Source organism: Theobroma umbraticum, unplaced genomic scaffold (assembly GCF_002168275.2).
Source record: "Theobroma umbraticum cultivar Fairchild unplaced genomic scaffold, ASM216827v3 scaffold_67.0, whole genome shotgun sequence".
Taxonomy (NCBI): Eukaryota; Viridiplantae; Streptophyta; class Magnoliopsida; order Malvales; family Malvaceae; genus Theobroma; species Theobroma umbraticum.
In genome coordinates this window covers 4554857-4578432 of record NW_018397262.1, presented here as the reverse complement: position 1 = coordinate 4578432, position 23576 = coordinate 4554857, and the positions used below count along the sequence as shown (strand labels likewise).

At 36.2% G+C, this 23576-nt stretch overlaps 5 protein-coding genes across 7 annotated transcripts; 2 read left to right on the top strand and 3 right to left on the bottom strand.

The window, feature by feature from the left end:
• Positions 1–625: 625 nt before the first annotated feature.
• LOC110419924 (phosphoesterase) lies at positions 626–6630 on the bottom strand. 3 transcript variants are annotated; one of them, XM_021433058.2, is made up of 11 exons: positions 6152–6630; positions 6006–6065; positions 5210–5278; positions 4666–4737; positions 4466–4522; positions 4081–4157; positions 2824–2905; positions 2597–2713; positions 1769–1887; positions 1520–1589; positions 626–848 (listed from the first exon to the last, which is right to left on the bottom strand). In XM_021433058.2, the coding sequence occupies exons 1-11, from the start codon at positions 6497–6499 to the stop codon at positions 801–803; spliced, it is 1119 nt and encodes a 372-aa protein (XP_021288733.1). In that variant the 5' UTR covers positions 6500–6630; the 3' UTR covers positions 626–800. The 3 variants fall into 3 exon arrangements, 2 of the variants coding, with proteins under 2 accessions (XP_021288733.1, XP_021288735.1); XM_021433060.2 differs by lacking the exon at positions 5210–5278; XR_002445497.1 differs by lacking the exon at positions 626–848 and having other exon boundaries at positions 1769–1906.
• Positions 6631–6809: 179 nt separating this feature from the next.
• Positions 6810–10832, top strand: LOC110419193 (uncharacterized). The gene is given in 6 exon segments (XM_021432126.2): positions 6810–7755; positions 8821–8934; positions 9067–9675; positions 9748–9879; positions 9985–10051; positions 10054–10832. Coding segments are annotated over 6 exon segments (1695 nt in total). The 5' UTR covers positions 6810–7014; the 3' UTR covers positions 10086–10832.
• Positions 10833–10976: 144 nt separating this feature from the next.
• LOC110419194 (multiprotein-bridging factor 1b-like) lies at positions 10977–13112 on the top strand. Its single transcript, XM_021432133.2, has 4 exons — positions 10977–11245; positions 11425–11508; positions 12412–12494; positions 12623–13112. The coding sequence occupies exons 1-4, from the start codon at positions 11104–11106 to the stop codon at positions 12740–12742; spliced, it is 429 nt and encodes a 142-aa protein (XP_021287808.1). The 5' UTR covers positions 10977–11103; the 3' UTR covers positions 12743–13112.
• A 1146-nt stretch (positions 13113–14258) lies between these two features.
• On the bottom strand, positions 14259–18629 carry TLP7 (tubby like protein 7). Its single transcript, XM_021431797.2, has 4 exons — positions 17980–18629; positions 16960–17047; positions 15801–15930; positions 14259–15026 (listed from the first exon to the last, which is right to left on the bottom strand). The coding sequence occupies exons 1-4, from the start codon at positions 18343–18345 to the stop codon at positions 14450–14452; spliced, it is 1161 nt and encodes a 386-aa protein (XP_021287472.1). The 5' UTR covers positions 18346–18629; the 3' UTR covers positions 14259–14449.
• A 2666-nt stretch (positions 18630–21295) lies between these two features.
• LOC110418962 (transcription factor-like protein) lies at positions 21296–22458 on the bottom strand. Its single transcript, XM_021431798.1, is given in 3 exon segments — positions 21296–21892; positions 22018–22129; positions 22132–22458. Coding segments are annotated over 3 exon segments (582 nt in total). The 5' UTR covers positions 22310–22458; the 3' UTR covers positions 21296–21600.
• Positions 22459–23576: the final 1118 nt, after the last annotated feature.

The following is a 23576-nucleotide window of genomic DNA, read 5'->3' as shown; positions in this document are numbered from 1 at the left end:
CCTATAGTAAGAGGAAGAAAGTTGGTGTATATGATCCGTTATTTTGCAAGAGAATACATATTGCAGCATCTTGAATCCGTCCCCTCCCACTATTGGCATATCTGGATCAACTTAACCATTGAGGATTGGGTTAATCCCACGGCTTATTAGTGTTCAGAGGGATTGTTGTTTGCATTATGTGGGTTATAAATTGTGTATTTTTAACTTGTTACTCCTATTAAAAATAGATGGCATTATAGAAAAGCTCAGTTTGGTTCCACTGGAGGTTATGCCCTCTATACATTTCAGTTACATTAGCTATTGGTTTCAGGTTCTGTTGCTGAAATGCTAAACTAGATCTTAACATACACTCCATCAAGATGAGATTGCAAAATCAGGCAATGAAACTTCTAACGGTCGTTGATGCATAGCTTGATGCATCATGTCAACTTCCAACTGCCAGGCTAGCCAGTCGGGATGATTCAGCGGCTCTAAACAGGAAAGCTGATTCCATTATTGATTAGCATGGGAAACTCACTGTTGCTCTCCGGACTGTAGGTAAAGAATGTGCTCTGTTTTTTGGGATAGTGGCTGCAAAGTTGGTTTTATTCTCACTTAAAAATATGCTGCTAAGGGAGAGAGAGAGAGGCCTTAAAATAAATTACTTTAAAGCATAATAATCTCCGATGACATTTGTGTTGCACAGACTTTGCTGTTAAAAAGATACATCAGACAAGATGAGTATGGCTTATAAATAATACAGAACCACAGGCCAACAACGTTGCTACTTTGTGCATCAGGAGCTACAATAAAAAATTCACTCAAGTACTGAAGTATTCCTCAGGAACATAAAATTTCAATCCTACCGCCTGCAACCAACAGAAAATCATGTAAATCACTCTGTTGACCATGCTGAACCAATAATTAATATTTTGTATACTACTAGAAACTAATGAAACAACAATGAGTGAATGCCTTCACATATCTAACAACTTCGCACATTTTTCACGTGATATGAAAGAATTACTAAATATGTTTACTTAATATATATAAGCTTTAAACTTTTCGATAGCTATGAAATTAATGCTTCTAGACATGATGATACTAGTAATCTGGATTACTCATATTGATTAATGTGGATATCTTTGTTAGAACTATTTCAAAAGAAGTCGCACACGTCTTTTCTCTTCCTGGCAAAAACTTCAGTGCAAGACTTAACCATTCCATATCAATAATACAGGCACCCAAGAGGCACATATTGACATGTGGAAAAAAAACAGGGCAGTTTAGAAAATGGGTATTAAAATGACCATGGTGTCTTGCACATTATTGCGAAGCTAAGAGGAAACAACAGCAAGGCCATGAAAAAGGTTGCAAAATTGTGTTAATCAGCATAATAGCACAAAGAGAGCATTTCCATAATCCAGTCTCTGCCAAATGGCATAGAAGACATGTTTTTGCATAAAATATCAATAACTGAAAACTGATGATTTTTGAGAATAAAATAAAATATCAGTAACATGGACAAGTTCAATGAAACCTGTGCAAATTTTATATCAGCATCACTATGATCATTGGGTCTCCCAGCAGCGTCACCAACATAAAAAGATCTAAAATTCAGACAATCAGAGCTTCTGTCAGATCAATGTTCCATTCTGCTAAATCACAAAGTTAAGCAACCAGATCATGCTATCACACTAAGTAAATTTCCATATCACTATCAACAAGTACAAGTCAAATTACTTAAAAGCTTAGAAGAGGAAGACGAGATAAGTAAGAGAAAAATAACTGGTTGATATCAATTGGAATGCCAGAGTTGAAGTGTTTCTCCATAATGTGCCACATCCCAGGATTAGGTTTTCGAAAAGGATCATCTACTTTACCGCCTAACCCACAAGCTATAAAAACCTGCACGCATATATAACAACTGAAGACCTTTCAAATTTGTAGTATTCTACATTATAGTAGAGCGCTTCAGACACGTTAGGCCATCAGAACAAAATGAGAGACAGAAACAATCCCCTAAAATCCAGCTTGATTCAGCAGAATGGTGGCATTCATAACAAAAAAAAAAAGCATGAAAGCAAGTAAGAAGATCATGGTCAGATGTTTATTATAGATGATTCAATCATTCCAGAAATCAATATGGTGATGTGTACTTCATTGTTCAGATAGCATCATAATGGAGTGACCACGAAATTAAGATTTTCAGATACCAGAGAATGATACCTAAAGAGTGAGTCGTTTTATTTATAAACCATTTAAAATGTATATTAAAGAGCCAGATTACAGCAAAGTCTGGACATCCCCATTAATACTCTATATATATTTTGCCGGAAGCCTTAAGCAGCACATTAACTGAATTCAAATAAACCTTAATTTAGTTGGGGTTTGCTAGATGAATGCATTTTGCCACTCTTCTCAGTGTAACACTATTGAGATGCAGCCTGGAAGCAATTATTTCATGAAGCACCATAATGGTGATCAATATAGAATCTGGACAAGTTCGGCACCAGAAATGATTTGGGATTTGGTTCTACTGAGAAGTCCAAATAGTTAGGAAATACTTGATTTTTATAGAGGAATAGCAAAGGTAACTAAATGGATCAACCCCAACCTGCATTGGAACCTTTACTTGATTAATGAAATTGTTGAGACGTCCAATTTTTGAGTCCACAGCTAGCTGTCTTTTATTCTTCCAGCGCTCAATATTGGATTCATTTGTAAAGATTACCTGTAAAACAGAATTCACAACAAGAAAAAAATTAACAAATGCACTAGGATAATAATTTTGTTATAGAAAATAAACAGCCAGAAAGCTTTTAGAAGAAAAAGAAACAAAACCAGCTTATAGCCCTCTTCATAAAGACTGTGCAGCTTCTCTGGTATTGAAGGATACATAAGGGACCAAGCATCTGCCCCTACTCTGAAAACCAAGAAATATAGTTATCAGTTCAAAAAAGTGATCTGCGGCTTCAATTTGATGGTTAAAGCACAGCACATAGGATTGGACTGGCATTATAGAGTGGCCCATGGCCATTCTACATTTTGTTGGCAAAATAGCCATTTCCATTTTCCCATTATCCCCTCTAACTCCTAAACCTCTAAATCCCATTCCAGCCTCCCCATGGTTTTGGTTGATTTGGTTTAGCTTAGGTTAATCACTAAAGACCTAAGTTACATGGACTCGGGAAAGGGTGTTGGACAGAGGTACATTCCGTTTTTTACAACCTTTTACATTAATAATGAGGATGTAAGTGTCATATTCATATAAATAGTAAAGTGTCCAAAAAGTATCCGACACAGGTATGTTAGGGTAAAATGAAGATCCCGTTTAACACAGCTGAAGACTCCAATATCTCATCTACTACTGAATTCACAACTGGTCGAACTCAATAAAGATAGGGGAAACTGAACGGGGACTAAAATAGCAGTGGGCAGTGCAACAAAGCTATGGCTACTGAGTATGGCCTTGGTAATGGGATAATGAATACTGGGGTGAGACCCCTACTTCCGTTCCTCTTCAACCTTTCTATCTAAACTATTAGAGGGGCGACTGAGTCCGTTCCTTTACCGTTCAGGAAGTGGGATATGTGACCAGATGCTTCCTCCAGATCTAAGGTCTCTATCAAAAAAATTATCTTTTCTTCACCGGATCTAACTTATCTTGAGACATTTCAGTACAGAAAGAAGATTACATTAACAAGATTGTTCTGAACCAATCACAAGATGAAGAAACAAATAAATGAAATAAAAATGAAAAAGAAAATTGCAACCCTGTTGAGCAACTATGTTGCATTATATTACATTCTATCAAGTTACATGGCATGGAAAAGGAGGAATAAAGGCTTAAAAAAAAGCAACATCATTCAGAACCAAAAACAAGTTAAAAATTAGCATGCAAGTGCGTGCCATAGAACAAACTAGTGGAATTTGAATCTCATTTAACAACAATGTGAAATCAACTGATAGAAAAGCAATCATTTACTTCATTCATCCAATACCGATGCATGTAAGATTTATGAAATTTCATATGTATGCATGTGCATATATATGTTTAATAGCCATAATTTAATGCACAAAAACTGCATACAATCATACCTTTTAACAGATGTTTTAGCCAGACAGCCGTCAAAATCAAATGCAGCAATTTTACCCGAATCATGAAGACCATCATCCTGAGAAAGATGAAAGGAGATGCACCTTACAACTGAAGTGCTCCTTACCAACAAATCAACTAAAAGGAAGACTGAGTCAAGAAGATTAGATTACATTTCGACATTAGAATTATTTGGATATGCCACCAAAGATTAAATGCATAAAATGATGAAGGAGATGAAAGTGATGATAATAAATATCTAGCTAATAAAAGTAGTTAGAATCTACAAGATTAAATCAAGTAATAAACTTCGGTATCCACCATTATGAAAGCAGCCAAGTTTTTTCTTCTTCATATCTCTTTTGTACTATTTGACTGGTATCTCACCTGCTCAAGAAATATGATTGTTTGGAATGCCTTCCATTTTGGTTTTAATGCAGCATCCTAAAGCAAAGATAAAAATATAAAAATAGGTAAAACAGAAATTTTTCAATAATTATATAGACCTTTGATCTCAAATAAAGAAACTTGTTTAGAATATGTTAAGTTTCTAAAACATATCATATAACAAGCAAAATATGCCATACCTTATACTTATCCTTCACATCAGAGACAGAAAAGGCTATGTCCATCACAGCTTTCTCATCTGGCGTTGACAACTAGTTGAGAGCACATAAAAGTTAAAGCTGATCAATCGTTGGGCTCGACAACTACACAAACATCAAGAACTCAAACAAATACATAGGCAATTATACATAAAAGTTAGGATTAACCACACAAACTAGTCACACTTCACAAATTTTTGGTCCATCCCAAATTAGCCCACAGTCAAATAGGCAGACTTTGAAGTTGGAACTCATAAAAGGTAATCACAATCATATTTCTTGAGTCACTTGAAGGAAAAGGATAACTTGCCCCCTTAATTTTGAATTACTTTCCTCTACATCATTATTTTCTTTGTCTTTATCAGTTCTCTGCAAATGGTGCAGGATATGACATAAAATACTACAGATAAATGATACAAAGTGCAAGTACAAAGGTGAAAATAAAAACTTATTCTCCTTTTCTCCTTTTCTTTTTTCTGAAGGTCTCTACACCATGTAAGAAAGTGGAAAGGGATGAACCCCTTACCTTAATTTTCTTTGAATTACTTTTCTCCAATTCCATTTCTTCTTCTTCATCCTCATCTTTTCCCTTCAACTGTTTATTAAATAATGTAAGAATAGGTAAAGGATACTCATAAACTTACAAAGATGAAGTGGAAAACCCATAATTTTAATTTGGTCTTTTTGCACCCTCAAAAATACACCTAAAGCATCGCCTCTTCATCTCCATGAAAAAAGGAAAGAAAAAAAATAGAAAACCAAACATATTAGCAAGTGAGTAAAACCTAGGAAAATTTTTGTCAACTATCCAATCTAGGGGAAAACCACGACAAAGCAAGAACATTGTAACTGCAAATGACTAAAATTCCATTACATTCAAATTCTAGGATAGATACACAACTGCTCAATTGAAAAATCAAAACTTCTGAAGTAATGTGCGCCTTTCAAACCACAAAACTCGGTCTTAAACTCTAACCTGCTACCAATATATATTATAGAATATGCTGCACAAAAAAGACAAAGGTATGGAGGAAAAAAAGCATTGTTTTAGTTAAAATTTACTTATTTGTTCATAATATAGAGTTTAAGGTAGGAGAGAGTAAAACAGATATATACTTCTACTCCTGAGTCATGAGCACAGAGAAACCTTAAACACTGAACAGAACTCCTCTTGGACACCACTGAAACACTATTCCTCAAATCACACTCAGCTTGTTGTCAAGCGTCAAGCTCTAACCAACTACTAAACTCAAAAGTTAACCAACAAGAGATAACACCATTTCGCATTTGCAATCATAATTCACAGAAATTTAACTAAGTACCTGCTCCGTCAACTCATCAGACTCATCCGCCAATTTCTTCAAAGCTTCCTGATCAACACCCTGAAACCAAAAAAAACCACTTTTGAATCCAAACCCAAATATTTTTAATCTATTTGGCTGCAAATGAAAAGCTAAAAAGGTTCAACCTTGAGTAAGTCAAAGCCCTTAATTACATCCACAGAATCGATCTTTTCAGAGAAGCAAGGCAAGTGATGCCATTTGGTCATGTCAAAGCCTCTTAAATCTCTGGTGACAAGGCCCAACCTCAGGGCCTGAGCAGCTATTGCTTTGCCACATTTCTTGCAAGAGGACCTGCCAGACTTGGCATACTCAGCTATAATTTTGGCCGACATTTTTCGTTTGTTTCCAAAAGTGAAAAGAAAGGGGAGAAAAAAGGTTGGGGCTTTTTGGGGTTTTGGTCTGGGGAAGTAGAAGAATAAAGGAGGACTTTTGGGTTTAGCGGGGATTGTAAGGGTAGAGGAGAGCTTTAGCATGGAAACAAAGATGAGAGGTTTACTGGGTTCCCGCCATTTTTGGTAGTTCTGCTGCGGAGTTGGTGTTTACTGTTTAATGGGAGTTTCTTGTTAAGCCGTCAATGTGTTTGGAAGGTGAGAAAACTAGAAAAAGTGGAAGGGTGGGGTAAAAATAAAAGGACGTGAGTGGATAATTTTGCCATTTTTAATGGATTTTTTTATTTTTTTATTTTTTGAAAGAGAAAGAGAGAAGGGCTGATTTGATTTAATAAACAAAATTAAAAGTAATGGTGAAATAAAAAAGACAAAATTTATTTTTTTAACATTTTTTCGACGTATTTTCCAATAAAAAAAATGTAAACATATTTCCTTTCCTTTGTCCTCCTTCCCCACGTTTCCACTTCCCTTACATTCTCTTTTCCGGCCTCCAACTAAGAAGATTTTTGACAGTTCATTCAAGCCTGAGAATTTTCATTGAAAAATTCTCAACAAATAAAGAAAGACCCAAAAAAAAAAAAAAGAAAAACCTTCTCTCAATGAACCCATACGATGAGAAGAGGCTAAGAGATGAAGTAATCTATTTGCACTCTCTCTGGCACCAAGGTCCCCCGCAAAACCCTAACCCAATCCCCCAGAAAAGACCCAGACCCTTAAGACGGAATCCCACCAACAAAAGCAAAAGGCTTGCCACTTCAGGATCCTACCCACCACCCAAACCAGACAATGGACCCGACTGGTCCACCCTCGTCAAGCCTCCACCACCTTCATCTCCAGGATGGCCAGAACCCAAGTGCAAACCGGACCACCCGACCAAACCCGTTTCAGTTGAAGACCAAGCGAGGTTTTCCTCCTTGAAAATGCAAAGCAAGGTTCTTGAAAGTTGCAAAGAATTTTTCAACAAAAGGGTTGTTGACGATGAAGAAAGTCAAGACGAAGAAGAAGAAGAAGAAGAAGAAGAAGACGGTGAGGAGGACAAGTTTTTTATGGGAATTTTTGTGAATAACAGTGACTTGAGGGGTTACTATGAGGAGAATCATGAGAAAGGTGAGTTTTTTTGTCTGGTTTGTGGTGGCATTGGTGAAAATGTTGGTAAGAAATTCAAAGGATGTGTTGGACTTGTACAACATTGTATGTCTATATTGAAAACCAAGAGAAAGAGAGGGCACAGAGCTTTTGGATTGGTCGTTTGTAAGGTTCTTGGTTGGGATATAGATAGGTTGCCTGTGATATTGTTGAAGGGTGAGCCTTTGAGTCGTAGTTTGGCGGATTTGACCCAGGTAAATTTCTTGTGTTTAGTTCGACATTTTTTGAGTTTACTTGCATATTATTTGAATAATTTCTAGATGGTTTGAATTGAATAATTTGTAGAATTATGGGGAGAATAGTTATAGTTGATATAAACCTGTGAACGGTAAGGTTTCTAGGCTTGAAAGGAGTAATGCTGGAAAGATGGTTTGTGAAATGAGTAGGGCGTTTGGATTATCTGCTTAATTTAATGTGCAATTTGTGGAATGTAAGTTTAGGAATGAGATGTGAAGTTAAATAAAGATTTGTATTCTAATTGTGTTAAGTAGCAGAACACGCTAAAGGGAGATGATTGGATTAAAAATGTGGGAAATATTGAAACTGAAAATTCAGATGTGGAAGTCAAGAAAGGAGCATGTAACTGTGTGGTTAGACTTTATGTATTTTTTTTGTTAGTACTTTTTATGCCCTTTTGCAATGCTGTGATAGTAGTGATCATCGTACAATGTGATAAAACCAACCGCATGAAGTTTAGTTGTGTAATCTTGTGTCTTCCAAGATAGTTAGTTTTTGTAATTTTACTGATTACATGAAAGATGAGGGTTTTGATTTGAAAGACAATTTAGATAGCTGAAATTTCTTTTCCAAAAAAAATGATAATAATAGTTGTACAACAATGTAGGTCTAGGGTTGACATTTCATGGAAGTGATCAGGAATACTAGAGTTACCACTATTATTTTGCTTGTAAACTCAATATCATCGCCTTCATCTTCATTTCATTCCTAAGAGCACTATAATGATGCTTCCTAAATTTTAATGATCTGCAAGTATTTAATCTCATGACTTATTTGCAGAAAGAAGGACAACAGATGATTTAAGGATATGCCAATAGTTGCTGAAAAGCCTAATTTTGAAACTAAGCTTTTCCCATAAAATACTAAGCCTACCTTATTTACTCAATTTTGACAAAATATGCTTTTCTTTAGTTTTACCCAAGTTTTGGCTTTTTGCAATGCTTCATATTCTGACATTATTCATGCATTGGTTAATTTTGGTTTTCCAAGTTCACAGGATTGGATTATGTTGAATTTGGCAGGATAAGGGGGATGATTTGAATTTTATTTTGGGTACTCAGTCTGTGAATGCTGATGGTAGTGAATCAGTTGAAAATGAGGTTTCTGGTATTGATCAGAGTAATTGTGAATTGATGGTAAGTGTTTCTTTCATATTCCATCACTTCCCCACTTCCCCCCTTTCTTGTGAATGTGAAAATAGGAAAAAAAGGGTTAATCATTTTGGAATTATCAAAAACAAAATTTGTTTTGGAATGTGTATAATGCAGAGATTAGGCTTATCACAGATCCCAAGTGCTGAATGGCCCTGCATAGAACCTATTGATGAGTCCACTTCAACAATTATGGGATGGCCCAGCTTTGAGCCTTGTACTGCTCCTGTCACTCTTGTGGTTCCTGCTGAAGAGCAGACTAGATTCAACATAGTGCAGTTGCAGCGTAATGTCTTTGAAGGTTGTAAACATTTCTTGTCTACAACTGATGAATCTGACTCTGATGAAAATGATAGTGAAGTTGATGATGAAGATGAAGATGATTTAATGGATGAAGATGGGTCTATAGAATGTAAGGAGTTCAATTTCTTTCTGAGGCTTTTCACAGAGAACAATGAACTACGAAGTTATTATGAGACCAACTGTAGAGGTGGGGATTTCTGTTGTTTGGTCTGTTGTGGGATTGGGAAGAAAGTTTGGAGGACTTTTAAAGACTGTGTGGGGCTTCTTCAGCATTCTACTGCAATATCAAAGACGAAAAAGAAGCGAGCTCATAGAGCTTTTGGGCTGGTTATTTGTAAGGTTCTTGGTTGGGATATTGACCGTCTTCCATCAATTGTGTTAAAGAGTGAGCCTCTGAGTCATTCATTAGAGGACTTGTCACAGGTATTGTTCATGTATAATACCTTCTAACTGTGATGTTGTTGTCTATTAATGGTTTGAGTTAAACAAATGCAGCGTCAGCTTGATGGAAAAGTTAGTTGTGACAAGGATGAGCTGGATGGTCCTACAGACAAAACAGATTCTGGATCGGCTTTAGAAGAGGATATCAATGCACATCAAAATAATAGCGCTTTGATAAGTAGTGAGGTAAGTAATGCACCCCTGTTGAGCATTTCCTCCTTTATGGCTTTGTGGAATCCCCAACTCTTTGCCCTCGTTTGTCTCTCCTTAAGTAGCTTCTTCACATTGCAGAGTACTTTGAATGAAGAACCCAATAAAGACAATAATCTGGAAAACATTGCTTTGAGTATCGGAGCAAATTAAATAAAGCAGTAAATTCCCTGGTGAGATAGTTGGTCTTTTTTTTTTACTATTATCATTATGCTTTACACCTTTTAAAATGGTTAAGCTCTACAAGACATCGTTTTTATAACTGAGTTTCTCAATTATATAATTCTCTTCTTTTTAAAGCTGGCAGTTGTCTTGTTCTTTGTTGATAAGTATAAGTTGTCAGCAGAATTCGATTACGGAAAACAATTTTTAGACAATATTGAGGTGGAGAATTCAAGTATTGAGGAGCAGCATGAGGATTGCTCACAAGTTGAAGTAGAAATATTTTTATCAAGAAACTGTGTAGACAACTGAAAGTTAACATTGCATAATCGCCATTTGGATTCTGTTGGCTCAGGAATCTTGCTGAAGGTTCAAATGCAGTTTTGGCAGTTTGGTTTTTTTCCAGACTGGTAAGTAGGTAGACAGCTTAATCAGCTTCATTCAAGACATTACAGGGTATTAGATTATTTAGAAGGAACCAACAGTTGATTCAATGATGTAATTACTGGTTTATAACCTATACTTGTTGTATAGCTACCATTGCATCCTCTTCTTCCTGCAACCTGAACCAATTCATACTTGCTTTACCTTCCTTTGGTTTAATCATTCCTGTATTGCTTCATGAAGTGTTTAACCATTTCTAACATCTGGATTCTGTATAAGTTCACGCTTTCCTCTGGCTAAGTCATTTCCAGCTGGGTCGTGCCGTTAAATACAAAAGATAACTGTTCTGAGTGTCGTTATCGACATCTCGAGACTCCTTAATGTTACTCTCGAGGATACAAGAATTTAAATTCGAGATAATTTGAAATAAAATAAAATAAGAAACAACAGACCCTGATTGGGATTAGGGCTCTGTCAAGAAGCCCAGTCCAATTAAATTCAGGGATTTTGATTTTACTGCCACGTCATATCTGTATATAAGAATGAGATATGGCCGCTCGCTTTGAACAAATTTAGTTTAACAAATTAAGACACTTGGATTCCTTTACCTTACACCCAAATCGAATCAAAAAAAAGGTTAAGACAACAGAACCAATGGCCGGAATCGGACCTTTAACTCAAGACTGGGAACCGGTGGTTATTCGGAAAAAGGCCCCAAGCGCCGCCGCCAAGAAGGATGAGAAAGTCGTCAACGCCGCCCGTCGGGCAGGCGCCGAGATCGAATCCATCAAAAAATGTGTTCTTTTCTTTCTCTTTTCTCTGTTTTTTTTTTTTTTTGGTTTTGTTGTCGAATCGCAGCATTTAATAAGATCATAGTACCAAAATACCAATATAAGTACTAGGGTTCTTTTTTTTTTCTTAATGCAAAAAAAGAAATTATAAAATTTCTATTTTTTTGTAAATGGGAATTTGCAGCAAATGCTGGGACGAACAGGGCAGCATCAAGTAGTACTTCTTTGAACACCAGGAAGCTTGATGAAGAAACTGAAACTCTTACTCGTAAGATATATTTTATTCCTTCCTTCTTATATATATTTTTGTCTGTTTTTTCTAAAATTTTGTAATCTATTTACAGATGAATTGGTAATGGATTTATGTATGATAGTAATACATAAAACTTCCTTCGGAATTTATATGTTGGGATGGATTTTAATGTTTGTATGTTTTACACGAGTTTTAAAGCAGTACCAGGTAATGACTGCTGATTGCTTTAGGGAATGTATCATCGGTAAAGACTAGTAGTTTTAAATTAACTTATGAGCAGAAGAGATTTGACAGATGGTTTTGCAATGTTAAACAGAGAGAGGTTCTATGAATTTAATTTTATTTGTGGGTTTAAAGAATGGGAGTTGAAATGCACCAATATGGTTTGTTAAAATGTCTCGCTTGCTTGCGTACTTTCATTTTTATGTTCTTCTTTTTTTGTGAAAAAAAATTGAGATATGGTTGGCTGGCATTGGCGGTGTTGGATGCATATTTGCCCTCTTGACCGTAGAAGGATTTCATTGCTTCAGTTGGACAGCATATTGTTCTAGAGTGTCGGGGTTGTTGGTCATGTGCAAGTTGACTTCGTTTTGTGCTATATTAATCACATTGGGAGTTCAATTATGCTTTTATGATTTAATCTACATATTGCTTTTGTAATTTTCCATATTCTATTATAACAACCATTGGAAATATCCTCCGTAACAAGTGATATGGTTTGTCATTTACATACTTTTACTCTAATGCTATATCGTAAACCTGGCCTCTAATAATTTGTAAACCTTATATGCATATGATTCATGTTCTTACCTGCCATGGTTAGTGTGTATCTTTTCACCAGTTTGCAACTTGTGTAGCACCTTGCGTTTTAAGACAAAACCATTCTAAATTTTTGTTGGTGTTTAAACTTATGAACAGATGATCGAGTGTCAACTGAACTAAAGAAAGCCATCATGCAGGCTCGAATGGAGAAGAAACTTACCCAGGCTCAACTTGCTCAGGTCTCTCTCTCTCTCTCTCTCTCTCTCTGTGTCTGTTTATGAATGCCCATGCATGGATGCCCTAAGATTATGATGAAACATCTATAATTTTTAAGTTATTTGATTGAATCTGTCTTGTCATCCAACAGGTGATCAATGAGAAACCCCAGATTATACAAGAGTACGAATCTGGAAAAGCCATTCCTAATCAACAGATAATTGGTAAATTGGAGAGGGCTCTTGGTACAAAGCTGCGAGGGAAGAAGTGAGGCAGGTCTTGTAGTAAACATCAAACAGAACTCAAATCTAATCCAGCATCTGTGGCCTAAATCTTGGTGGTGTAAATGAACGTTATCTACCATTGTTATGGCTCGCTTGCAAGAACAATGTCTTTGACTTCGTGTGATGACTAGACTGAAATAGAGTGTGTGTTCTTGACTCTTACATGGGATTTTCTGTGCTGTTTGTGGTTTGCTGTTGTCCATTTCGAATAATTTCCGTCAGAGACACCCCTTTGGTAATACAGATGAAGAGTTCAGCTGTTAAAAACACCAATAACAATATGTTTGGCGTTTTAACTTGTTGCAATTGGAATTTTATGCTTGGAAATATTATATTAACATGGATTTGCTTGCTGCCTCCTTTGGAATGAGGTTATCAAGTGAAATAGTCAAATAGAAACAATGTTTCTTTTTCCATCCACTTAACAATTCTTGCTACCAGCTACAATTTAATTGGCAAAAACAATATCCTTTTCACTTGTTTTATTTACCTCTCAAGCAAAGCCATAAAAAGCTAAGAGACTCAAGTTTAATAACATGATATTCTTCTCCTTTTTGACAAGAGGTGGATAGGGAAAAATGAATAAAAATTTATATTTATCAATAAAATATACATTTTCATGATATAATGAGCATCACATATAGGGTGGAGACCCAAGGAAGTGTGGAATCAGATTTTGTATGTCGTTTGTTACCCAACAACTTAAAAACTTTTATACACCATTGTTTGACTCCTGATGTTATTCAAACAATAATAACAAAACATTGCCCCCTAAAATTAGGTTTTTGGAAGATTTCAGATGTCTACCTACTTTGGACAAATTGAGGGGCAAGTAATCATAATTAATTCTAGAACAATACACAACATTAGGTTTGGTTTTATGCCTCATGCATGAACATAAAAAGTATATTCCATTATCTATGCCTGGTTAAAGTGCCCATCACCATCAGGATTGAGAATTTGTGAAATGGGGTTTGGCATTGGGTGGTGGAAAGTTCATGGTATTGAACCAAAATCCCATTCTCACTCTGTTGTCCAAGAATCCTTTGTGCTAAAAATTATTATATTCATTGTAATTTGAAATAGGAATACTCTTATTTACCCTAAATGCTTACAAATTAGTTCAATATAGCCCAAAACGGTAGACTTTGGAAAAACATTTGACAAGTACATTTTTAGACCAAAACATCTAGCAAATAAATTGCTGCTTAAGCGTGTTCAACTCCTTCAAAGCAAAAGGCCAAAAGAAAGAGTTGACAATTACAAACAGCTAGAACTAACCACACGCCTTTGTTGTTACTTTGCCCCATTATCACCAACTCCAATGTGAAAAAAATTAAAAGAATAGAGAAGGGATTCATAACCTCTTATTTTACTCTGCAAAGCCAAGGTCCTGCTTTTTGTCAACTCAATTTTCAAAATCCTGACCCCCGGAATTCAAGACACAATAAACTGCAGAAAGTGCTTTCATGTTGATGTAAAATGAACGATACTCACAGTATATGTTGGCAGCCAATAATTTCAGAAAATGCTGTAGATACATAGGAACATGTACAATGATTTGCTTTGTCCCAACAAACCATGGCTGTCCAAAACTTTTCAAAGTGACATTCAGTAGAATCATAATTATATTAAACATGTAGGATAACTTGTCACTATAATATAAATATATATTATACATGGAAATATATATATCACTCGCAAGCCAATTTTGTGCCAAAGCTTGTAAGACAGATGGCAAAAGCTAGAAAGGCTGACAAGGGCTGCCTATAATCCATGGTGAATGTATCATCCCCTACTTTCCCAAACTGGAGGAGGACTGTTTCCTCGTCTCCTTTTCCTCCAGGTTGGCTCTGGTCCACAGTCGCAACCAGCTGGAAGTTTTTCACAGATGCTACTGTTACCCGACCATGGAAATTCAAGCACCAGCACTGTAAATGTTCATGCCATCTTGGAGCTTTATTCCTCAAAATTGTTTGACCAGAGGCAGCATACTCTGGCATCTTCATCTTGGAGTCATCTAAATGCTTGTCATCAGCCCTTTCTTCCAGCAAAGGGCATTTTATTGAGCAAACCATCCTCCTTGGACCTCTTGATTTCAAGAGATTGAACTTGTAAGACACTTGTCCAACCTCAAAATTGCCAGCTGGCACTTGGGGGCTGATTTGCTTACTTGCAAATCTGCGACTGGCTCTGCTGCTTGAGGGCTTCGCACCACTGTGGGGTGGCTGACTATCATAGATCGTAAAGTTGGTGCCTAGAAAATCCGAACTGCAAAGATTTTAATGTGAGTGTAAGCTACAGTACATAAAAGGAACTCTGAAAGTATTTCAATCTTTACTTTAACAAGACAGAAAATAAATAAGTAATGGTGTCATCAAATCAAGATAGTGCTATTCCCACCATATAAGCCATCTCCCAAATGCTCTCTCAACTTCATGATTATCTCACCTATTACTAAATACTAAAGTTTCTCGCTTCAGAGCACTTTTACTTACTCTAATGACACTCAAAAACTGCATCCTTTAGAAAGAAAATGAACTAAAATTGTATGGCATGGTGACTTTGCATGACACCAGACATGCCAAAGAAGATAGTTTTACTATTAAGAAACAGAAAATACATAAAAAAGAGAGATCCATTCCACAACAGCAGTCACTAGTTTGAAAATTTCAGGCTACAGCTTCTATATGATAAATGTGGTCCAAACAATGAACACGTATGAAGTGCAGTATGTGAACAGAAAAATCCAAGGTAAATCAGAATATGCTGACAGACATTAATTACACTCTGTAACCAAGGAACCCTTTGCCTCGCACAAAAGAAGGATAAGAAGTCAACCTTACCCCTTTTATGCTTAAAGATTCTGGCAAAAATTCACACTGCCACTAGACAAGAATTTCGTACCTAAAAGGGTTACATTAATAGAAATTTTATGAAAACCATATCCACTAAAACAAAGGGCAGATTCTCTTAACTGAGTTCCAGAAACAGAAGGACCATATCACAAAATACCTCACCTAAACTTAAAGTTAAATCTCTTACCTTAACTTCCCAACATAGGCATTACTGCCTTGGGATAGGTCATCCGCATCAAGGGATATAATATACTCAATATGAGCACCATGTCGATATCTTCGTGCTGCCAATAGAAACTTCCCCTTGTCGGTAAATGCTGCAAAGGATCGGGAAAAAAATAACAATAAGCTGATTTCAACCACTAACATCATCCAGTTGCACGATGACAAAAACAAAGGAAGAGAACTGCAATTGATTGGCTAAAAACAGTAAAATCCTAAGATTTGCTCTCAAGAACTAAAATCACAAGAACAGAATTTGCCTTAGTTTGTAAATAAAGAGCAACTAACTTATAGAGATGCAAATGATGAGAATCATTTTGGGTATGAGAAGCTCACCCCAATATTTTAATGCGAGCGATGTTGCACCTCATAAAAAAGAAAATAAACAAAATTATAGAGGTTTTCAACTGCCAACATCTTTGAGAAAAATGGTTGCTTGCACATTTAATGCAACATACTTCAATTTGGCTAAGGGTATGCAAGGTATAAAGCTAAAAAGGACATCAGACTCGATAATAGATTGATGTCCTGGACTTCTTTAGGAAGTGTAATTGCTTAATGTAACGGAAAAGACAAATGATTACTACTCCTGCATAGTTTCCATTGCCAAATTTGCCACTTTAAAGAAGAAATTAATACTAATTTGTATCTCTTTAGATCGAGAGAGATACAGAGAGACAGAAAAACAGGGAAGATCCGCAGAAGGGTAGGGGGCACTGTAACAAATCACAATCCAAATCTAAGATGATAACATGCTGTGTACAGTACAGACAGGTCCAAACTCCAATGGACTACATCTCCTTACAGTTTTAAAGATAATGGATGTGTAAGACCAATAAGTAGATCGATTGTCTTTGTTGACCATTCAGAATTTTCAAGATTAAGACCAAGTCAAGCTGACTTAGGCAAAGGTATTAGGTCGGAAGACAGTCACATTTATTCTCTACCTAGACAAAAGTCAAAAGTCAACTAGAGGCTTTGACAAAGTGGATTATGTCCCTATCAACCTTTTTTTTTCTCTTCTCACTTATTGTCAACTATATTATTAGCACGTAATTTACCATACAAGTTTGATTAAGATGTTGTTATCATGATTTGCTTATGACACCAAAAATATCACTTACAAGGTGTAAGAGCAAGATAAAGGTAGAATGTTGAGTTCTTTTTGTTCCGCTTTATAATACACTGGTTAGGAAAATCACGCGGACCAGGCTGCATTAACAAAAGGCAACAAACCATCAGTCACAAAACATATTAACAAACCCATTGACTGACAACTGTAAATCCTCAAATACATTTCAGCTTCATAACCAGCAACCAGAAAAGCAACTCAATTTCTGAAAACTCCAACTCACACCAATAGCCAAAAGTGAAACAAACACACTTAAAGATCGCAAAAGACAGAAAATTCTACATGCTTTATTTTGTTTTCAAATTCCTTTCAGATAATTCATAGCAACAAGCTGTGTTCTGATTATTAGGAGAAAAAACCAATCACTGAAATGCGAACAGCCTAGAAAACAATTCTAACTCTCAGAGAATAATTTCCCTCCACAACATAATTAAAAGTGTATTTTTGGTGGTTTCTCTTGGAAGCAAAACATGTTAAAAGCTAAAAATTGACAATACACGGTCAAAGCTTCACCAATTTTTAATTTCCAATGACCAACAAACGTTTAAAAATGTCATTTGATTCAAAATTTTGAACCTCTGTGTCTCCTACATTTCTCTAAAATTACCCAATACACGGAGTAAAAAATACTAAAGAGAAGAAATACACAATATTAAAATTCCCTATTAAATTTTTAAAAAAAAAGCATCAATCAATAAGATCTAACTGTACAGCACATTACCGAAAAATAAAATTCAAATAAATGAACCCAAAAAATCTAATTTTTCACGAGCTCCCCGCAAATTATCCCAATTCCCAAACAATTAAAATCCAAAAAATTTGAAATATAAAAAAAACCCTTAAAAGCCCCCAAAATTAGAAATTTTTGAAACTTTAATGATATTTTTTAGATATTACCTGGGAAAAACTAGTGGCAGATGATGAAATAATATCTCAAGTTCACTAACCAGATGAAACAGCAGAAAAAAAATGATTAAAACGTTAAAGAGAATTAAAGGAAAATTCATATTACTTGTTTAAGACACGAAGGAAACGTGATTTTGCCACTACTAGGAGGAGAAGCCCTAACGATCTCTCTCGTAACTTCTCTCCACTTCTTACATACGCACGCGCAAGCGACGACGTTCTGCCTTTGAGGCCACCGATCTTCACTTGCCTCCACGCGCTCCATGATCTCTCCTAACAACTCCGGCAGCATCGTCGACCACGATTCACCTCCCTCCTCCGCCGAAGGCGGTGACGACGAAGAAGAAGACTCAGGCTGACTCACCGTGGTCGCGACTGTCCCTAACGACGCCGTTTTGGTCGACGATTTTAATGATCTCGAGAATCTCCGTGAAAGGAAAGAAGGTTTCCTCAACGACGACGAAGACGACATCGTTTCAAAGAGGCTCCCTTTACTCTTCTTTTCGGGCTTAATTTTCTTTAGAAGAGGAGAGATTCAGAGAGAGACGGGGGATTTTGTTTGAAGAAGGGAAAGTAAAAAAAGAGGAAAAAAATTGGGGGAAAAAATTAATGATAGCGGTAAGAATGACGAGGCTGTGAAGGGAAGCGAAGAAGGGCGAATAATTTCTGGAGTCTTTGAAACGTGGCGGTATGTAACTGGAGGTGATTGATTGGCGTGGGTTGGGGGGCGTTGGGGTTTGGTTCTATTCGTTTTACTTTTGACTCGGTCGCTTCTTTGTTATGATGAAGCGCTCAACTGCAATGTTTTTGATTGATGATCCTAAAATGTCTGTCTCATGAGTGTTTTGAGTTGCCATTTATATATTTTTTTGTTGATTTTTGAATTTGGCCCCAAAATTTTCTAAAATATAGAAACAAACCTATCAAATTTTAAAAAACTTCAATTTTTTTCTGTATTATTATTGTCCATAAAATATTTCAACAAGATTGGTAACAAAATAGAAACTCAACAATTTATGTTAATTTACAGCCAATTCTACTCATTTATGCAATAAATAATTTTAATCATTTTGAATTTTTAGTCATCACATTATAAAAAATTAAACTTTTTCCAACAAAAAATAATTATTAAAAATTTTCCATAAAAATAATTGTAATAAATTTCCTCGTGAATTTGTGATGAAATTTAATTTTGACTTGTACAGATGGAACAAAGGTTCTTCCAACTAAATGCAATTGAAAAAGTACTGATGGAGATGGCCCTGGTTCCTCATTGTTGTTGCATTTCTTTGCCAATGGAAATCCACACAAACCTGAGTAAGGAATGATCATTCGTAAACGTATCAAACCAATTGTCCCGAGTAATTGCTTCCATGAGAATATTTTGAGAAAGGTTTAACACTGCAAGAAATGTCAGATATGTTAATTGCAGAGAAATCCTTGCATCAAGTTCCTTTAAAAATAGATCAAGGGATTCGAGTATTCTTAAGCTGTCCAGCAATGATGGGTTATGGCCTATTAAACTGTTGTGGGAGCAGTTGAGAACTAACAGTGAATTCAGTTCTCCATGTCCTTCAGGGATGAGTCCCTCGAACTGGTTGTTTGAAAAATCAATGAGCTCTAACATGCAAACCTTTCATTGTCACAATCACAGAATGATCCCATTTAAGCCATTCATGAACGAATCAAGAACTTGTAGTGAACTCAGATTGCAAAGCATGGATGGGATAACTCAGGGTCAACATATTTTCCGAAATCAAGAATTGGCCACAGAAAACGGCAGAGAAACAAGTTGTCCTTGGACCAAAGTTGGAACGAAGATCAGAAATTTCAATTTTTCTTGCCAGGGAATTGCTGTATGCTAGTCAAAAAGTCGTGAGAAAGGTTCAAAAAGTAAGAGTTGCTCCCATCCTTCCTACTCCCATGAATTTTGTTGTTCGAGAGACGTGGAAGAAAATCAAAATTCTCCCATGTTGATCTCAAGAATGTTGCAAGAAGAGTAGACCAAGACTTAAGCCCGAGGAAAGTATGGTCATAACATCACCTCCATTGCTGCTCAATGGCCAAAGATTCATGAGCTTTGACACCATATTCGACTCAGACCGTGCCACTTAAGTTAGTTTGAAGAAAGATGAATCTCAGTAAGGCTCACAAGGTCAAAGAAAGAGCTTGGAATTTGACCATGTAGCTCACTATTACGAAAAAGTAGGTCTTTGGTTTGAATTAGACCTTAGGTTATACGATAAATATGTAAACTGTTCGTAGATAGGAAAGTCCACTGACATTTAATGGAAGGTGCTGCTCCTCCAATCTATTAGATGATAAGTCTGAATGGACAGGTTGGGTGAGGTTGAATGTTGATAATGCATGCCAATTGATGTTGTCTTCCAAGAAATCAAGTGTTTTAAGGCTTAAAGATGAAGCTTTATGATCTTTTTTTTGGAAAAATCTACTGACCAAGGCTTATTTTAATGAGGCTATATATGAAATAGGGCATGAAATTTTACCCATCCAACCTCATTTTATCATTTTTGTTAATTTATTTGAGTTATTTTACCATTAATAGTATCTCCTAATAGAATTACATCAAAATTTTGAATAAAATTCGTGCTAGTAAATGATGAAATTATATTAAAAAATTTGATTAGGTAATTATAAAATTATATAAAAAATTTTCAATTCACGATATGTTTTTGTCCTTAGCAAAGAGTCAAGTTGTAAATGTATTGATAGTGAAATGGTTAGTGGGTGGTACCCATTAATTATGAAGTATTTAAGTTCAATATAGTTAAAATTTAACCTTTACTCCAAATCAATTAAAAATCAATACTTAATATCCAATCTGATTATTAATATTCGGAAAAAATCCAAAACCGAAGCTAAATCCAAACTTAAAATTAAAAGTAAATTTAGAATCAATTTATATATATTATTAGTCAAAATTAAATTGATAAAATTGAAATTAACATAAAAATAAATTAAAATTTAAAATCATATATATTTAGATCTGTTAATAAATTTAGTAAATTTTATATTAATTATATAAATAGTTTATATAAAAAATATAAAGATAAAATTAATATTAAAAATTATTATTTATAAAAAAATTCAAATGGTTACCGAATCTTTGATAAATTGTAATTTCATTGTTGCCAAATCTTTGATGAATAATAATTTCACTATTTAAAGTTTTATCCACACGAATACTCGTATGTGACGAGTAATAATTTACTATCTAAAATTTTATTATTATAAATAGTCCAATTATAAAATTCTTATTATCATAATTAATTAATTAATATGCTTGCTTTTTTTAATTAATTCTAATTGAATGGTTAATCTGAGTGATTGCCTTTGAGATTACAAAGACACGTACAATAGCATAAATAAAACCAAGTGTCGCAGTGCATGCTACAACCAAGTCAGCAGGGAGACACGTATGCATATGTCATTGTGCCCCAAAACTTAACTTGGCAGTTGGCACTCTGTTGCACAAAGCTAAGAAACGACGGTGCCAACAACAACGAACGACTGCCCCCTTTATCGAAACGACGGCCTTGAAACGCCACCCAAACACCCCTAAAGTTTTATAATACAAAATCCAAATCCTCAAAAAAAGAAAAAAAGAAAAATACACCTAAACGTGAAAAAACATGCACACTGCTCATTTACCATCAATCAAACTCTAATCACCGTCCGATCCTAAATCAATCAACACCGCCAAAAACTACACCTGGCGATCCTGATTCAACCCCCACTCTCTGATCCCAAACTGCAACTCCGCCGCAGCAATCAAGAACTCCACTGCTTGCTGTGGGGTCAGCAAGTCCACCACTCTCTTCAGAGTTCTTAGCCGCAGATCATCAGCCTTCTGAACAATGCTTACTAGCCGTCCGATCATTTGTTCAACATTAGTGAATGAGCCCACAAGATCGCTTACACTGTGCTGCCACTCAGATAATTCATCAGTAATAGCATTCTCTTCCTTCACTGTCTCGCATTGTAATTCACTCACTCGCCTGTTTCACATTTATCAAATTCACTTAACATTGAATTAAATATAAATTTATGTTTTTAATGAAAATATATAAATTTAATAATAATTAAAAAAAAGAGGTAATTTCTTTGACATGCAGTTTGTCACCTGAACTGGCTAGGAGAGAGGTCACCGAGGTCACCGGTTCGAACCCCACGAAGAATATCAACGATGCGGGATTCAAACAAAATACTAGACTCAGTGTAAACCAAATGGAAAACGTGGTTGGCCTCCACCCAGCAATCCAGTGGAGGCTCTTCTCCAAAGAGGAGGCCCAAGGAGCGGCGAAAATGTCGAACACATCGCGTTCGGCGGCGGCAGCTTTGACTCTGTAGTACTCTGAGTAGTGGGAGAGGAGCTTGGTGACAAGGTGGTTCAAGTGGTGAAGGTGGTCTTGCATGGTGGGTGGTTTGGGAGCCGAGCAGAGCTGCCTCAGGAGATGGTGGAGTTGGTCGCTCCAGGTGTTGTAGAAGGTGGTGAAGGTGGCGGCGGCTGGTGGTCATTTTTAAGACGGGATTGGGTTTTTCCTGAGAGAGCTGGTGTTTTTGAGTTTACTCGGGGTTTGGGCACTTTGGCTTTATGCATGAGGGCTTGAAACGGTTGGTTTGCAAGTGAATGGCGCGTGCCTGGGTTACGTGGAAGAAGGTAATATATAGCTATGTTTTAATACGCAAAAAAGAAAGAAAAGGAAAAAAAGTTGATTTCCATATAAGTTTACCTTACAATCCAAAGAAACTAATTTAGATCATGGGATGTTGACAGGGTAATAGCGGTACGAAGAGTTGACGTAGGCACAGTAATGGTGGACCTACTACATTACCGAGACCGAACAAGAGGGGATATATACGTGGATCAGTTTGGTCCAAACTTGACTCGAAAGGTCGGCCTCAGCCTTTGTCTGCCTGCCTGCCTGCCTGCCAGCCTCCTACTTCTGTTAAGACTTTGCGGATTTCAGGGCGTGATGACTCCATGTCCTGGACACTTTTCAGCAGCCCAACGAACATAATTAATGACTACCAAGTTAATAGCCTGCTATTTGTAGTTTGTACTGTATATTTCACACATACTTTTGTATTTTAGCACAACTAATCTTTAGTAGATGTGCACCCACACATCCCCCAAGCCTGAAAAGTTTGTGGCGTCTGAGAAAATGGCAACGGAGTCTGTATCCATTAATTTTCCCACAGACGAGAATTCCAGGTGATTCATGAGCTTTGCCAAGAATTAATGCTTTGTTGATTGTGTCTTCTTCCTATGAGAGCGCAAATAACGTTATTTTAAGAAATGAAAGACTGATCAAAGCAATTTATTTAGTGCAGGCATATGCTCTTGTGAAAGTACGAACTAAGCTGGCAAATGCTGCAGACTGAAGACAGGCATGCAGTGTAGCATTTGGATCCTGGGACGTTGAGTGTTTCAGGAGCATTACGGAGGAGGATGGCGCATGCATGGCTCAAAGGGCAAATGATTCGAGCTTCAAAGATGAGTAAAGCAATCAGGAAACCTTGAAAATTTGCAGACAAAGCTTTTAATGAGATCTTAGTCACCGAAAAAATCTGATTATTTTCAGAAAATAAACGATTAATTCAATATCTGCATATATATATATATATATATATATATAAATCAACCAGTTCCTATGGGAAAGAGAAAAGACAACTAGCTAC